The 14,198-nt window shown below is 40.0% G+C and overlaps 1 protein-coding gene across 2 annotated transcripts in view; it reads left to right on the forward strand.

The window, feature by feature from the left end:
• The first annotated feature begins 2,762 nt into the window (after positions 1 to 2,762).
• rnf130 (ring finger protein 130) overlaps positions 2,763 to 14,198 on the forward strand; it is a 16,957-nt gene continuing 5,521 nt past the window's right edge. Inside the window, exons 1-9 of one of the 2 annotated variants that reach the window (XM_015371534.1) lie at positions 2,763 to 3,239; positions 3,684 to 3,965; positions 4,311 to 4,588; positions 8,994 to 9,185; positions 9,663 to 9,907; positions 10,627 to 10,698; positions 12,700 to 12,782; positions 13,142 to 13,238; positions 13,315 to 13,498. In XM_015371534.1, the coding sequence (XP_015227020.1) occupies positions 3,778 to 3,965; positions 4,311 to 4,588; positions 8,994 to 9,185; positions 9,663 to 9,907; positions 10,627 to 10,698; positions 12,700 to 12,782; positions 13,142 to 13,238; positions 13,315 to 13,498 (1,339 nt within the window). In that variant the 5' untranslated portion in view covers positions 2,763 to 3,239; positions 3,684 to 3,777. Of the gene's footprint in view, positions 3,240 to 3,564; positions 3,966 to 4,310; positions 4,589 to 8,993; positions 9,186 to 9,662; positions 9,908 to 10,626; positions 10,699 to 12,699; positions 12,783 to 13,141; positions 13,239 to 13,314; positions 13,499 to 14,198 lie in introns of those variants that run through there. The other variant, XM_015371533.1, reaches the window with a different exon arrangement.

The raw sequence follows: 14,198 nt of genomic DNA on the forward strand, positions 1-14,198 counted from the left end.
CTGCATCAAACTTTAACGTGGAACTGCAGAAAAAAAAGAACAAAAGCAAACATTTTATTAATGCATGTCACCATGAGAAAAGCCTACTCTGTTTGTGTCTTAGTGTATTTTGTAAGTACCTATATACATTTTCTTCAATCTTTCCTCTTCGTTTTTTCTTGTCAGTTTCTCTTTTCTTTTTTTCCTCATTGTCTCATCTTTTCTGTGTTGAGTGAAGGTCGATGTCTTATTTCAGTCTCTTGCCTTTCTTTTCCCCCGAAACTAAATCCAAGATTATGATGCAAAAACGTATTTTACGTCATGGTGATTTAACAAACGAACTTCAAACTTAAACAAATTTCCAACTTTTAAGCATTTTTGCTATTTTTGTTCTCTTTTGTTCAAAAGGTCAAAGGTAACAATGTGACCTGAGGGCTTATTGTATTGTTTTTCTTGCCAAAAAAAAGATAATAATAATAATTTCAAATAATAATAATTTGTGCCAAAAAAAAAAAAAGGGGGCCAAAAGGGCACATTGGGATCATGGAGCAAAAGGGGCAGGTGCTCAAGCCCCCTTAGCCCCCCCCCCCCTCTGCACGTGCCTGGGACACAGTAATATTTCAGTATTGAACTGAGGTTTATTAGACTAACAGAAAAGGTGCAGTAAGTACAAAATTTGACAGGTGTAAAAATATGGGCAGCTCAGCAAATAAGAGACATTAATATTTAGTAGATCCTCCTTTTGCAAAAACAACAGCCCCTAATCGCTTTTATTGAGTTCCCGGATCCTGGATGAAGGGATTTTTAACCATTCTTCTTTACAAAATAATTCCAGTTCAGTTAAGTTTGATGGTCGCCGAGCATGGACAGCCAGCTTCAAATCATCCCACAGATGTTCAATGATATTCAGGGCTTTGGACTGGGATGGCCATTCTAGAACATTGTAATTGCTCCTCTGCATGAATGCCTGAGGAGATTTGGAACAGTGTTTTGGATCATTGTCTTGCTGAAATATCCATCCCTGATGTAACTAATCTACCTAATCTACTCTCTAGAATACCCAATCTACGCTCTGGAATACCCATAATTCCAATTCGTATTGCAATAAAATAAAATACTTAAAAACATCATTCTATTAAGATCTTTATTGTGGTTAGAAACATATTATATGAGTGTATTTTTACCAACCGTCTAATGAACTATATACATGTATTAACATAGCAATTAAAAGTACCACTGTCTGCTTTGCTATTGGTGTCCGTTTAAATGGCTCACCATCATGTTGAAATCTGGCATGTGTTGCGGTATAAATAAGGTCTGGTCAGTCAATTTAGCACCAGGAGGGTTTAATATAAATTTTTTGCACCATTGAAACTGCAAAGAGACGTCTTAGTCCACCATTGCATGGGGGGCCAACCAGGAGTCAGTGACGGGGCCCCTAAGAAGTCGGGGGCCCCTAAGCAACTACAGTCTCTGCTTACCAATAGTTACGCATTTGATATGCCTGGTCATAAAGTTCAAATCTTAATGAAGTTACCAAACAGATTTTGTGTTTCAGTAAGTCAGTGGAAAGTAGTTAAGGGTATTCAAATCAATTAAAGGATTAGTGTACACTGTTAGACATTTCAATGGGTTTATTACAGTAACTTACTGGCAACCGTGTTGCCAGTTAGTTACTGTAATTTTTATTTACACTAGTATTAGTAGTGGTACTGTATGTCAAGTTTACAGTAACTAATGTTGTTACTATAAATTTAAAATACAGAACCACTACTGTAGGAATGCTTACTTTACAGTACAATATTGTATTTCTTTCTCTCTCTCTCTATATATATATACATATACATACATACATATACATATATATATATATATATATATATATATATATATATATAGAATTTTTCATGCACTGACTAAATGTAATATTCTTAACAAAACGTCCAAAATCTACAATCCTTACTCGGCAAACTGTTCGTTGTTCCTGCGGTTCTAGTTATTCTAAGCGCCAAAATAAAATAAAAAAAAGATGGCGTAACTAGAATTTAAAACGAAAGAAGGATCAGAGCCAAATCTAACCGTTAATTATAGTAACTTACAACAATTTGAAATACTGCGGTAGTGAACTGTAAACAATGCGTCACGTGATTCGTAATTCCAATGATGCAATGGCAATTAGAGTTAATTACCAGAACAATGATTTTGCGGCTTTGTACTGTGTGATGTGTGGTAAATTACTGTTAAAATTACAACCATGTCTAACAGTACCCACATTTTTGCACCTGTCACGTTTTTTTTTATGCATATTGCACATTTTCTGTTAGTCCAATAAATCTCAATTCAATACTGAAAGATTACTGTGTCCATCAGTTATTAGATATATCAACATGAAACAGCTGTTGCAAATATTTAGAAATAAAAGCATCATTAATAGGGGTGCCCAAACTATATATATATATATATATATATATATATATATATATATATATATATATATATATATATATATATATATATATATATATATTTGCATATTATTATTTTTTTTTAAGGGTTGCAGTCTATTACAGTAGTCTCTGTGTCAATGCTGACCCTACAGCTGTCTTTCCAGACGGCGCCCAGCAGGTGTCAGCCTCATCCTCTCCGATCACTGATCGATATGTAGCCTGATCAACAGACAAACAGCTGACTGAAATCTCGGCATGTATCGCGACATTCACGAGAACCATCCTCACAAGAAGGTGAATCACACTCGCGCTCCGAGGCCTCCCTTTCTGATGCTTCGCGCTTGCGCAGTGCGCCGCTTCCAGAAACGCAGCCGAGGAGCAACTCTCACTGGAGCCGAACCGAACAAAAGACCGACAGCCGGCCTGATCCGATCCGATATAACCTGCAGAAATGTGTTGAACGGAGCGGAGTCGGCCGGCTTCAGAGGAGTTGGAGCAGAACCGGGTCGAATCAAAAGCTGTAGACGAGAGCAAAGCGCAGAGACTGGAGCTGGGATGACTGCAGAAGCCTCATCAAACCTAGATTAGACCCAGACAGACGCTCAGCTGCAGGAGGACCATATGAAACAGACGCATGTCTTGATGTCCCCATCTCACCTGTCAACCTGAGCCCTTATGTAAACAACAACATCTGGAGGACACGCAGGAGACTTCCAGGGGCACAAGATCTCATCCAGGGGACATTCAGAGGCAGGATAACACCTGGAGGACACTCTGGAAACGTCTACTGACCTATGTTAACATCTGGAGGACATTCAGAGACAGGGTAACACCTGGAGGACACTCTTGAAACGTCTAGTAATCTATGTTAAAATCTGGAGGACATTCAGAGACAGGNAGGGTAACACCTGGAGGACACTCTTGAAACGTCTAGTAATCTATGTTAAAATCTGGAGGACATTCAGAGACAGGGTAACACCTGGAGGACACTCTGGAAACGCCTACTGACCTATTAACATCTGGAGGAAATTCAGAGACAGGGTAACACCTGGAGGACACTCTGGAAATGACTACTGACCTATGTTAACATCTGGAGGACATTCAGAGACAGGGTAACACCTGGAGGACACTNTGACCTATGTTAACATCTGGAGGACATTCAGAGACAGGGTAACACCTGGAGGACACTTTGGAAACTTCCAGTGACCTATGTTAACATCTGAAGGACATTCAGAGACAGGGTAACATCTGGATGACACTCTGGAAACGTCCAGTGACCTATGTTAACATCTGGAAGACATTCAAAGACAGGGTAACATCTAGAGGACACTCTGAAAACGTCCAGTGACCTATGTTAACACCTGGAGGACATTCAGAGACAAAACATCTGTGGGACACACAGGAGACATCCAGAGACGGGTGGAACACCTGGAAGAAATCCCGAGACAGGAACAAAAATATCAGAAGGACACCTTTGAGAGAAACTAACAAGAAAAAAACATTTGAAAGACACAGAGAGACGAGGAAGAACAATTCAAGGTAAGGGGGATTTTAAAAACTCCCTGCAGGACAACCTGTGTGGCTCCTAGATTCAGAAACATCTTTATTGGCCCAGTTTATAGAGACAGGACCACACAGGTACAACTGGTGGTCAAATGGAGACAGGTTGTTTAAAATGCCAACATTGAAATTAGAACAGATACCTAAAACTCAAAATATATTTGAATATGTGGAGCTTGAATATTTAGGACGTCCTCCAGGACTCTGGGACACAGCGGGATAAAGTCAGTAGTGGTCACAGTTGGATCTAGAGAAGGGGGTCATAGTTGGACATGTTGGGATATAAAATGATGTATGTACTTTATTTTTTTTACTTCCTGACAGATTGCATGTAACCTGGACCATGAACCTGCACAGGTGGACCTGTTTCCCTCTCTCCGCTGTCATGATGCTGGTCCTGGTCCAGGTTGCGGTTCAGGCCCGCTCAGTATCAACAGGGCGTTCTGATAGGAACTCCATCGAGGACGCCACGGTGAATGCTACTGTCATGGACCGTGGCTTTGCTGTCCACATGATGAGTAGTGAGGACGGGACCTATGGTCAGGACTCCCCCAGAATGGACGCCCGCGGCATCGTCCTCACACCTGCACCGCATCACGGAGGTACTCAAATCACGGCATCTACTTGTGGCATAATCACCCAGACAATCAGAAACCAGAGAACCATCCCATTATTCTAATCAGAGCATTTGTAACCAGAACTCAGACATTCTTTCAGTTTCACTTTTTTTAGCAACACCTTCAGAGCTCCTGTGCAGCCTTTTCCTCTTTGGAACATTCTCTGCACTTAGGAGGCTGTGACACAGAAAGTTCCAGGTCTAAGGAGTGATAAAGATCCAGGTTTAAGTAGTCGGGCTGCAAAGGCACAAAGTAAAAGGGAACAATAAAGCTTAGGTTATATTTGGAGGATGTCAGGATAAACAAATAACTGAAAGGTGTTTGTCTCTTTCTGCCTCTCGTCTCAGATGCTAGATGATAAGTCCTTTACTGAGCTACTGTAAAGAAAAAGTCATTATTCCCATCTCAACATCTAAGTTTTATTTTTTTTGCTCATCGTCACGGTCGGTATTCACAAAGCGGACCAGTTTATCTTCAGCGCCGCTCTGTTCCCCATCATCCGCCGTACCAACAACAGACGCTGTTTTTTTCTCTGTTATGTTGGTCATCAAATCAAATCAAATAAACAAGCAGCCATTCAGTGAAATGCTGATGCAGGTTAGTCCACAATAACATCCAACAGATGAAACTGTAAAATCAGAAACCTGATGGAAAAACTCAGCTTCTACTACCTCTGCTTAAGGTTAATGTAACCAATTGGCTAATAATAAATGGGTCAGTTGTTCTCATACCGGTTGTAGCTTAATAGTATTCTCTGTTTGAGTAAATTCACTTGATCAACACTTTTCTAATATTCCAAACTTAACAATAAGTAATAGAGGTGTTAATGACTCATGTTGCAATTGTATGGAGTCAATATCGCTTTCTGTCAATACTCAAAGCTATAATATCAATATTGTATCGGAACTGAAAGAGTTTATTTTGGGACATCTCTAGTTTATTCATCATGACACACATTTCTTAATCCATGCCTGAATAAACGGTTACTGTCCCTCCATTAGGGCAGGGCGATATGCCTTTTAAAGCTTATGACGATCTAATGAGGTACTATCATGATAACAATAAAACTGATGATTAAAACACTCCTTATTAATTCTTTGCAGTCATTCTTAGATAAATGTATAGCTGTTATTGTCTGCCGCAGCAATCAAAGCTTCAAAATTACAAATATTACGGGGGTGTGGGGGGACAGTAGTTACATAAAGAAGCGTGATTTTTATCACTAAACATAGTAACTACATTTACATCATATTCTTTGATTTTTGCCTCTATGGAAGAAAATTAAAGGAAAAAAAGAAAAATATTTAAAACATTTTTTAGATTTTTTTGCCTTTGCTAATTCTAATTTATTGTTATCATTTATTGTTATCATACGGAGCCCCTAAAGGGACATGGAGGAAAAAATAAACTTTTGCGAGATCCCGTAATACTTTTGCGAGATGTTGCAAAAGGTTTTCCCATGTCAGCGAACCGGAAGTAAACCAGACACACAACAGTGGAGGCGCAAAGTGTACTTCTATGGGAGGATAATACGCCCATTTGTCAGCTACAACCATGGAGGATGATTTGGAGAGGTTCTTAATTTCTAGAGAAGTCGTAAAAGACGACATTACACGAATGAAGAGAGACAATGTCAGTATGCAATCCTACGGGGCCCCTAAAGGGACATGGAGGAAAAAATAAACTTTGCGAGATCTCGCAAAAGTATTGCGGGATCTTGCAAAAGTTTCTTTTTTCCCTCCATGTCCTTTCAGGGGCTCCGTATTATCATGACTAGAAATGTATCATAATAATACTAAACGATATTATAAATGCCCACCCCTACTCTCCATTGTTTTTAGTGTCACAACCTAGCAACAAGGTAAACCCAACCACCCCACTAAGGTAGGAGCTTCTGTCTTCTCCTTGCTCAAAGGCACTTTAAGCAGCTATCTGAATAACACTGAAGCAAAAGGTCCTTAGAAGGACCCTTTAAGGCTTAGATAAGAGCCCTATGAGGGTCTCTGTGAGCATGGGCCCTGGGATGTGGGATTCCTGCTTTACCCACCAATTCACCACTTCCTTGAACATTGTCCTTCTCATCCTGCTCTCAGCCAAGATTTTCCATAAAGTCCAGTCTGTGACCACCTAAAGAACCTAACAGTGACAAACTCCTCAAAAAAAATTTAACTATTTTACTATATATTAATTTATTTAGTGAATACAGTACATTTAAAAAAAACAAGATAATGATTTCCATTCTTTAATAAATGTATTTGAAATAAGCAATTATATAACTCCATCTTTTGTAAAGCATATCAACTAAGATGATTATTACATCTTAGAATTCATCATTTTATTCAATTTTGTATTTAATAAATACATAAATTGTACATTTAAGTATTTCATGGTGCATTTATTAACTTAATAATTTTTTTTTCATGTTATATTTATTTAATTTTGGCCCCTCCACACACCTCAGGGGTCGACTTTGGTAATCAATGTCTAATCAGCTCCTAGCAATGCGTGCATACTGTGATTTTATTGTGAAAATAGGTGTTAGTCTGATCCTGTTGATAAAGAATAGAAGATGTTTTCCATCTGTCAAAAGATTCTGGTTATTTTACTTCCAACTTGGGTGGACAGAAGCAGCCAACAGACCCCTCGCTGTCGTCCCTCTCTGACTGAACAGATTCTTGAGCGAACGAATTGTGATTCTAAACAGCTTCTGAATCCTGAAAGCACGTGAAATGGTTTGGACCAGCAGTTCTTCACTGAAGTTTTTTCTCAGGAGGTTTTCTTAATATGTTACAAGCTGACTGCTTTCACTCGGTTACACCTCTTGACATTTGATTCCTTCAGACATTTTACCTCAAAACTGGCAAGCTCAGCGCCCAACGTTGCTGTTGTCACAGCAACCTGGCTTGTTGTTTTCTGCTGTAGCTGTGCGTTTCTTTGTTTTTACTTTAGTTTTTTTGCATGCGCTACTATGTTTATGTATTTTTTTTTTAGCAGATGTTACTCCAACCATGTTTTTGTTTCTTTTTGTCTCATAGACATTGCTGCTGCTGTATGGGAGTTGTTTTTTTCTTCTTGTAGATGGTGTTGCAGCTGTGTGTTTTGTCTGGAGGATGCAGTACCTGAATATGAGTGTCCAGTTGAGACACTGCAGAGGTTTTCAGGCTACTGAAGGACGGAGCCTCTTTGCTCTGAAGTGTCAGATTACAGTCAGGCGCTCCAAGGACACTGCAGAGATCTGCTGGAAGGAGCAGCAGCTCTGTAGCTTCGCACACACTGACCATCCTGAGATTAAGCTGTTGAGGTGTTAAATGAAGTTATAACTCAGTCAGGAACTCAGAGCTGTGGAATATTTCCTCTTTAACCCTTGGGGAATGTTGTTATTGCAGACAGGAAGTGAAGAACTACTGGAAATTTAAAAACTGGAATAGATATATCCCCGGTACCTGTTCCTTTGATCAGCCTGGCACTAACTGTCTGCACATGTTCAGATCGCCTCTGATTTTTAGTCAGGAATAAATGCAGTTTTGTTGGATCAAATAAAACATCACTCCTTTGTCTATTTGGACTTGCAGTCAGTCAAATATATTTTCTGGTTCACTTTTTCATTGCTTTTTCCCAAACCTTTTAAGGTGCTACTCCTCAGGATTACAAGGTATGACGAGTGCCATGGGTCATATTTTCTACATTTTCCTGCAAAAGTGTGTTCGTTATTGACTGTTCAACATTCTCAGTTATGGACTGGTCACTTCATTGTCTGTTCCCTCCTGTTTCCCAGTCAGGACTTTGAACATTGTCGCTAAGGAGATCTCTTGAGAAGTGTTTAAAGGAAGCAGAAGTTGCTTTAGAATCTCTGCTGGACTTTTCTGAATCAATGTCGCCATCAGAGAAAAGGGGTTGATCCCAGCCTATACCATGAAACATCCTCCTACTATCACAGGGGTTAGCTGCTAACAGCAGGCTGGATTATCCATTTCCTACTGGCCAGAGTTACATTTGCACTTTATACAGCAAGCAATTTTGCCAAATCTTTTGTTGTCCTGTTAGGATCTATAAATGTCAATGGTTTAAAATATGTTGAGTAGGGACACCATTAGTGGCTTTAAGATATCTTAAACTTCATATTACCACATACTGATTTTTAACTCTTAAAGGTTTAATGTTATGTTTGGCTAACCAAATTAAGAGGAGTTTTCACTGCATGAATCTGAATTTACTGAAATACAAAGGTTTCTTTTTGTACTTAACTGGTGGTGAACGGTGCAGTGTATGCAAACAATGTTACCCATTATTATTGTCGTAATATTTGCAACAATTAACTATTTCTATTGTGTAAATAAAGGATGCTTCATCATGTGTCAGTTACCATGGTAACATTGTTGTGTCTTCACAGTGGTGGACAGGCAGGGCTGCGATCCAAACACTCGTTTCCTGGTTCCTCCCCGAAGCGTCCACTGGGTAGCGCTGCTGCAGAGAGGTAACTGCACCTTCAGAGAGAAGATCCTCAAGGCAGCCGCCTACAATGCCTCAGCAGTCCTCGTCTACAACAACTCCACCGACAAGACTGTCAAGATGGGCCATGAAGGTCAGATCCTTCATTTAGAGTCTTTGATCTCAGTTTTGTAACCTTTTGATAATAATTTCTGAACTTCTTCTAAAATAAGGCCAGAACAAGTTTGGTAATTAGTCCTGAATAATATTTGACCCTGTTTCAAACCAGGTCAGAATCTTCACTACAGGAAAGTATCTGCAGGTTGTATCTGTGTGGGTTCAGCAGCTTAATGACGATCGATGAGAGTAAATTTAGCCAGTCAGGATGAATTTCTCTGTGACCTCTCTGAGAAGGCCCAGCTCAATTACAGATCGGAAGGTCACAGCTTCCAGAACTAAGAATTAACCAGATATCACTGACTTTCCGAGCAGGGTTCTGGAATCCCTGAGGATCAGGAGAAAGTATCAGACCAGTAAATGGAGGGGTACAGAGGGACTTCCTCCGAACCAGAAATGGTGCCTTCTCTCAGGACGGGTCTGATTCTTTTTCTGACTGTGGTTCTGGGTGCAGGTACCGGCGACATTGTTGCTGTGATGATCACTGAGGCTTATGGTAAGGAGATCTTGGCTCACCTCGAACGGAACCAGACAGTGGTGGTATCTCTGAGCTACCGTAATCCCGCCAAAAACATGAACCGCGGTTCGCTGGTCTTCGTCTCCATCTCCTTCATCGTCCTCATGATCATCTCCTCCGCCTGGCTCATATTTTACTTCATCCAGAAGATCCGCTACAGCAGCAGCCGTGACCGCAGCCAGGTGAGCTAAGCACACACTGCGAACACCAAGCTCAGGAAAGCACAGGATTTAGGTATCATAATATTGCACCTGAACGCAGTATCGGGATCCTCCCATCCTGGACCAGAACACAATGGGTCTAAAGGCAGATGGAGGTGAACATCAGAATGCTGCTTTTGTTCTTTTGCAAAAGAAGGTTTTATAGGCCTCTTGGATTTGCATCGTGAATTGGTTTAAACACACTCCAACTGCTCTAAATTAGTCAAAAGCTATTGGTCACATTCCAAATTCTTCAATGTAAACTTTGGTTCTCAAACATGAAATCCATGTTTAACTGATATCATGTATATGATTATGGTTTTCAACCATGTTTTTCCATCGTCTTTGTGTACACAGTAACTTAGGTTAGTTGAGTTTCACTAGTTTAATCAAGAGTTTTTAACTAAGTTAATCTTTTGTTAATACATTTTTATTTTTAGAATTGATTATTTGCAGAATTATCTGTTTGACCATGATTGTAGCTCAAATTCCCACTTTAATTTGTTGTTCTAACACACTTCCAGTTTAGCTACACAACTGCACAGTGGGACAAAAACGTAATAGTTTGAAGTGTGCAGTAACTTGATGTTTTGGGGGGGAAAAACTCTGAGGCTTTTCATTTTCTGTGGATGGAGCTTTCTGTAACTTCAAGCTGGGAGGCTTCGTCTTGGACGCTAAACTCTGTTGTCTCTGCCTGCCAGCGCCGTCTTGGGGATGCAGCCAAGAGAGCCATTGGGAAGCTGACAACGAGGACGGTGAAGAAAGGGGACAAGGTAAATAGCTTCAATTGTTTTCTGCCCCTTCTGGTTGTTCCAAAATTCACTCTCACACAGAACATAAGGACCTAAAAGAGAGAATATGAGCAGTCAGTTGTATATGATTGATGACTAATGATCTGTACAGAACCAACATCTTTGTTCTCTTATCATGTTCTGTTTAGTTAAAATGCAGAGGAACTGCTGCTTTAAATGTTACAAAGGGCTTTAATAAAGCCTCTTTCACCCTAACAACATTAGCTACTAATTTACTGGGTCAGGGTTGCATGTGAATAAAGCCAGAACTGATTTACCAGATCAAGGGTCAGGTATCATACCTGCTAATCTGCCGGGACCACTGTAGTGGAAATAAAGCCATTACATTACTGGATAAGACAAGCATTTGTGTTTTTATCCAAATACTGGTTGTGATGTTGGGAGTATATATAATTTATACTATAATATATATTTGTAATATATATAAAATGGGAAAAAAATTGGCTGCCCTCAGTACAAGATTTCTAGATTTCATTTGTGTTTCATCTTGAAACCAACAATGAAAACTTTTTTTCTAATTTTGTTTCTAAAAATAATATAGAGAAGTGGAGAAAAGTTCCTTTTTTAAACGTCTGAGTCAGGTATAACCTCTGCTGTCTGCACCGATCGGAGTGAACCTCTCTGATTGATGCAGACAGGATAGGTCATCCCTGATTCAGAATCCAAATCTTCAAACTTTTTTTTATTTTTGCGGGACAGCCAGAGCCCCGTTCTCAACCTGCAGAGCCTTTCTGCTCTAAGTTTTGTCCTTGTATTTACATTACACAAAATAAAACTCATAATATTTTTAATGCTTATAAACAGTTGAAGGCAAAAATGAAGGCGTCAAGCCAGGGAATCCAGCCTCTCTAACTGGATCAGCTGTAAAGTAATTATTCTTGATATAAACTCCAGAGAAGAGATTTTAGATTATGCTCTTTTGGTGAGTCGTTTTTAACCCAGATGACTGATATCATGATGACTAGAGTTATTTTTCTGAATTTGTCTTCTGTATTTCCTCAATTGTTTTGTGAAACATTTCTTTTGTTTTTTTTGTTTTTCAATTCAATTCATTTTGAATGGAAAAATCTTCGTGGATGGGAAGTGAAATGTTTTCAAACTTGGAAACAAAGTCCAGTGGATTTTTAAAAAAACTTTTTTGGAATGAATATGACCTGGATGTCTGATAATCTTCACTAAAATTTGTGTTTATTGGTTTGCTTCTACTTTAAAGTTGTCTTTTAAGTTTCTTAGAAGAGTAAATGGCACAAAAACTATGTAAAATTGTTTTTTCTTGCATTGTTTTGTCGATATTTATTTTACATCTAAGAAATTTCTGATGGATTTGGATGAAGAGGCTCAGCTATGCCCCCTGCCTAGACATTTTGTGCCTCCTTTGCAGCCCCATTAAAATTGTTCTAGATCTTCCACTGTAGTGATGCCTAACAACAGCCTTGTCTCCTGCTACATGTTGTTAACCTCAGCATCTATGACAAATGCCACTGCCTGGCCTCGTCATGTTGACTAAGTGTAAGGACATGCTCTAGTCTTTGTTTAGATCTTCCAGCCATTTGCTTCTCTGTCTGTAAAATAAACTGGAAATTATTTTCTTCACTAGTTTCCATAATGCCACTAAAAACTATAAGAACCCCTGGTGCCGAAGCCATTATTTGTTATTACTAATTAGCTATTTGACAGAATTCTGTCTGAAATTCTTCTTTTGTGTTTGACTTGATCAGTTAAAGCTCTATCCTTTGTATTACTGCCACCTGAAGGTGATATTTGGTACAGCCATCCCATCATTTAAAGTGTGATAAAAGCTGACCCAGTAATTTACTGGATGAATTCCATGTGAAAAGGGAACTAATTCTTGTTAGACCCTTGAATGTAAATTATTGGGACTTGTGAAAGAGTCTGACTTCAGAACAGGAAACCTTGAATTTAGACAACACTATAGGCTGATGTTTTCCATGTCTTCTAAAGGAAACGGATCCAGACTTTAACCACTGTGCTGTGTGTATCGAAGCGTACCAGCTCAACGACGTGGTCCGAATTCTGCCTTGCAAGTGAGTCTGAATCTAACACTATGTCTCAATTAATGTGTTTACAAGGTGACAGGATCAGGAGGGACTCTGAGAACATTTCAGAACATCCCGGAGGGAGCTAAACTGAAATATTTAAAATATCCATTTAGAAAAACAAATCCAAATGTACAAATTGATACTGGAGTGGCTCAGAGCAGTATTGGTCTGGGCGCTGAGCTGAGCTGATAGCAGTAGGACTCCAGCTGGAGATCAGGGTTAGACCAATAAAACATCAACCTGTGAAGCACAGAGAAAACTGTTAATGCCTGACTTATATTTTCCTATCTGCATCACTGAATCTATGTCAGGACTAACTGATAACCTGTGTGGGTTTCCTGCAGACACGTCTTTCATAAAGTGTGTGTGGACCCATGGCTAAACGAGCACTGCACCTGTCCCATGTGTAAACTTAACATCCTCAAAGCCCTAGGCATCATGGTAAGTCGACACCAACAGCAAAAGCTTTAAGGAGGGTGTGAAGGATGACAGTGTCCCCTTTGTCCTCTTTGCTCAGACCAGCTTTCCCTGTGTGGACACTGTGGTGCTGGATGTGGAGCGTCTGGGTGGCCATACATCTGGAAGCCAGAGGGCGCCACTGAGAGACCAAAACCAGCCGTCCATTAGCCTGGAGCCACTCAGTCCCCCCCACTCCGAGACCACACCCAGAACACCTGCTGACATCACTGTGGCAATTACAAGTAAGATCACAGGAGAGACAGCAAAGTGGCAAACATTTTCTTTACACTGAAATACAACGATACACTAAGGTACAGCAGCTTTAATTTGAAGTACAACAGCTTTACTGTAGCTTTGTACTTTTGAACAGATATACACTGAAGCACAACTACTTTATATTAACATACAACAACCAATAAGATGGCTTTGAATTAGATCTGTTTACAGGATTGCTTAGAGCAGACTCAAGCCCCTAAGGAGGCTGGGGTCTATTGAAGTTAGTGGGGCACTTCTGAAGAATCTGTATAACTCTATATATATATTAGGGATGGGACGATTTATGAAAACCATCCGAACCGTTCGGTTCGACTGTCTCGGTTCGATTCGCGTGTGTTGCGTTCGGTTCATGCGCGTCTCCTTTTTCTCATAGGCGAAGCGTTTACACTCCAGAGCAGAAGGTGGCGGTACTGCGACCAAAGCCAACCACCAGTAGTAAACAGAAGAAGAAGAAGCGAAGCAGCTTAGCCGGGTGTAGCAGGGGAAAAAAACAGTTGTTGTGGAGAATTGTGTGGGTATGGCGAGTGGGAAAGAACAGGAGTTGGAAGACGCTCCAGCAGCACTTTATAGGTCTGCTGTATGGGACCACTTTGCATTTAGAGTGACCTACGATGACGGCGGAAAGAAAGTGTGGATAAAAGTGCAACTGTGTGCAAGCATTGTGCA

This window comes from Cyprinodon variegatus, unplaced genomic scaffold, assembly GCF_000732505.1.
Source record: "Cyprinodon variegatus isolate N-32 unplaced genomic scaffold, C_variegatus-1.0 Scaffold59, whole genome shotgun sequence".
NCBI classification, from domain to species: Eukaryota; Metazoa; Chordata; class Actinopteri; order Cyprinodontiformes; family Cyprinodontidae; genus Cyprinodon; species Cyprinodon variegatus.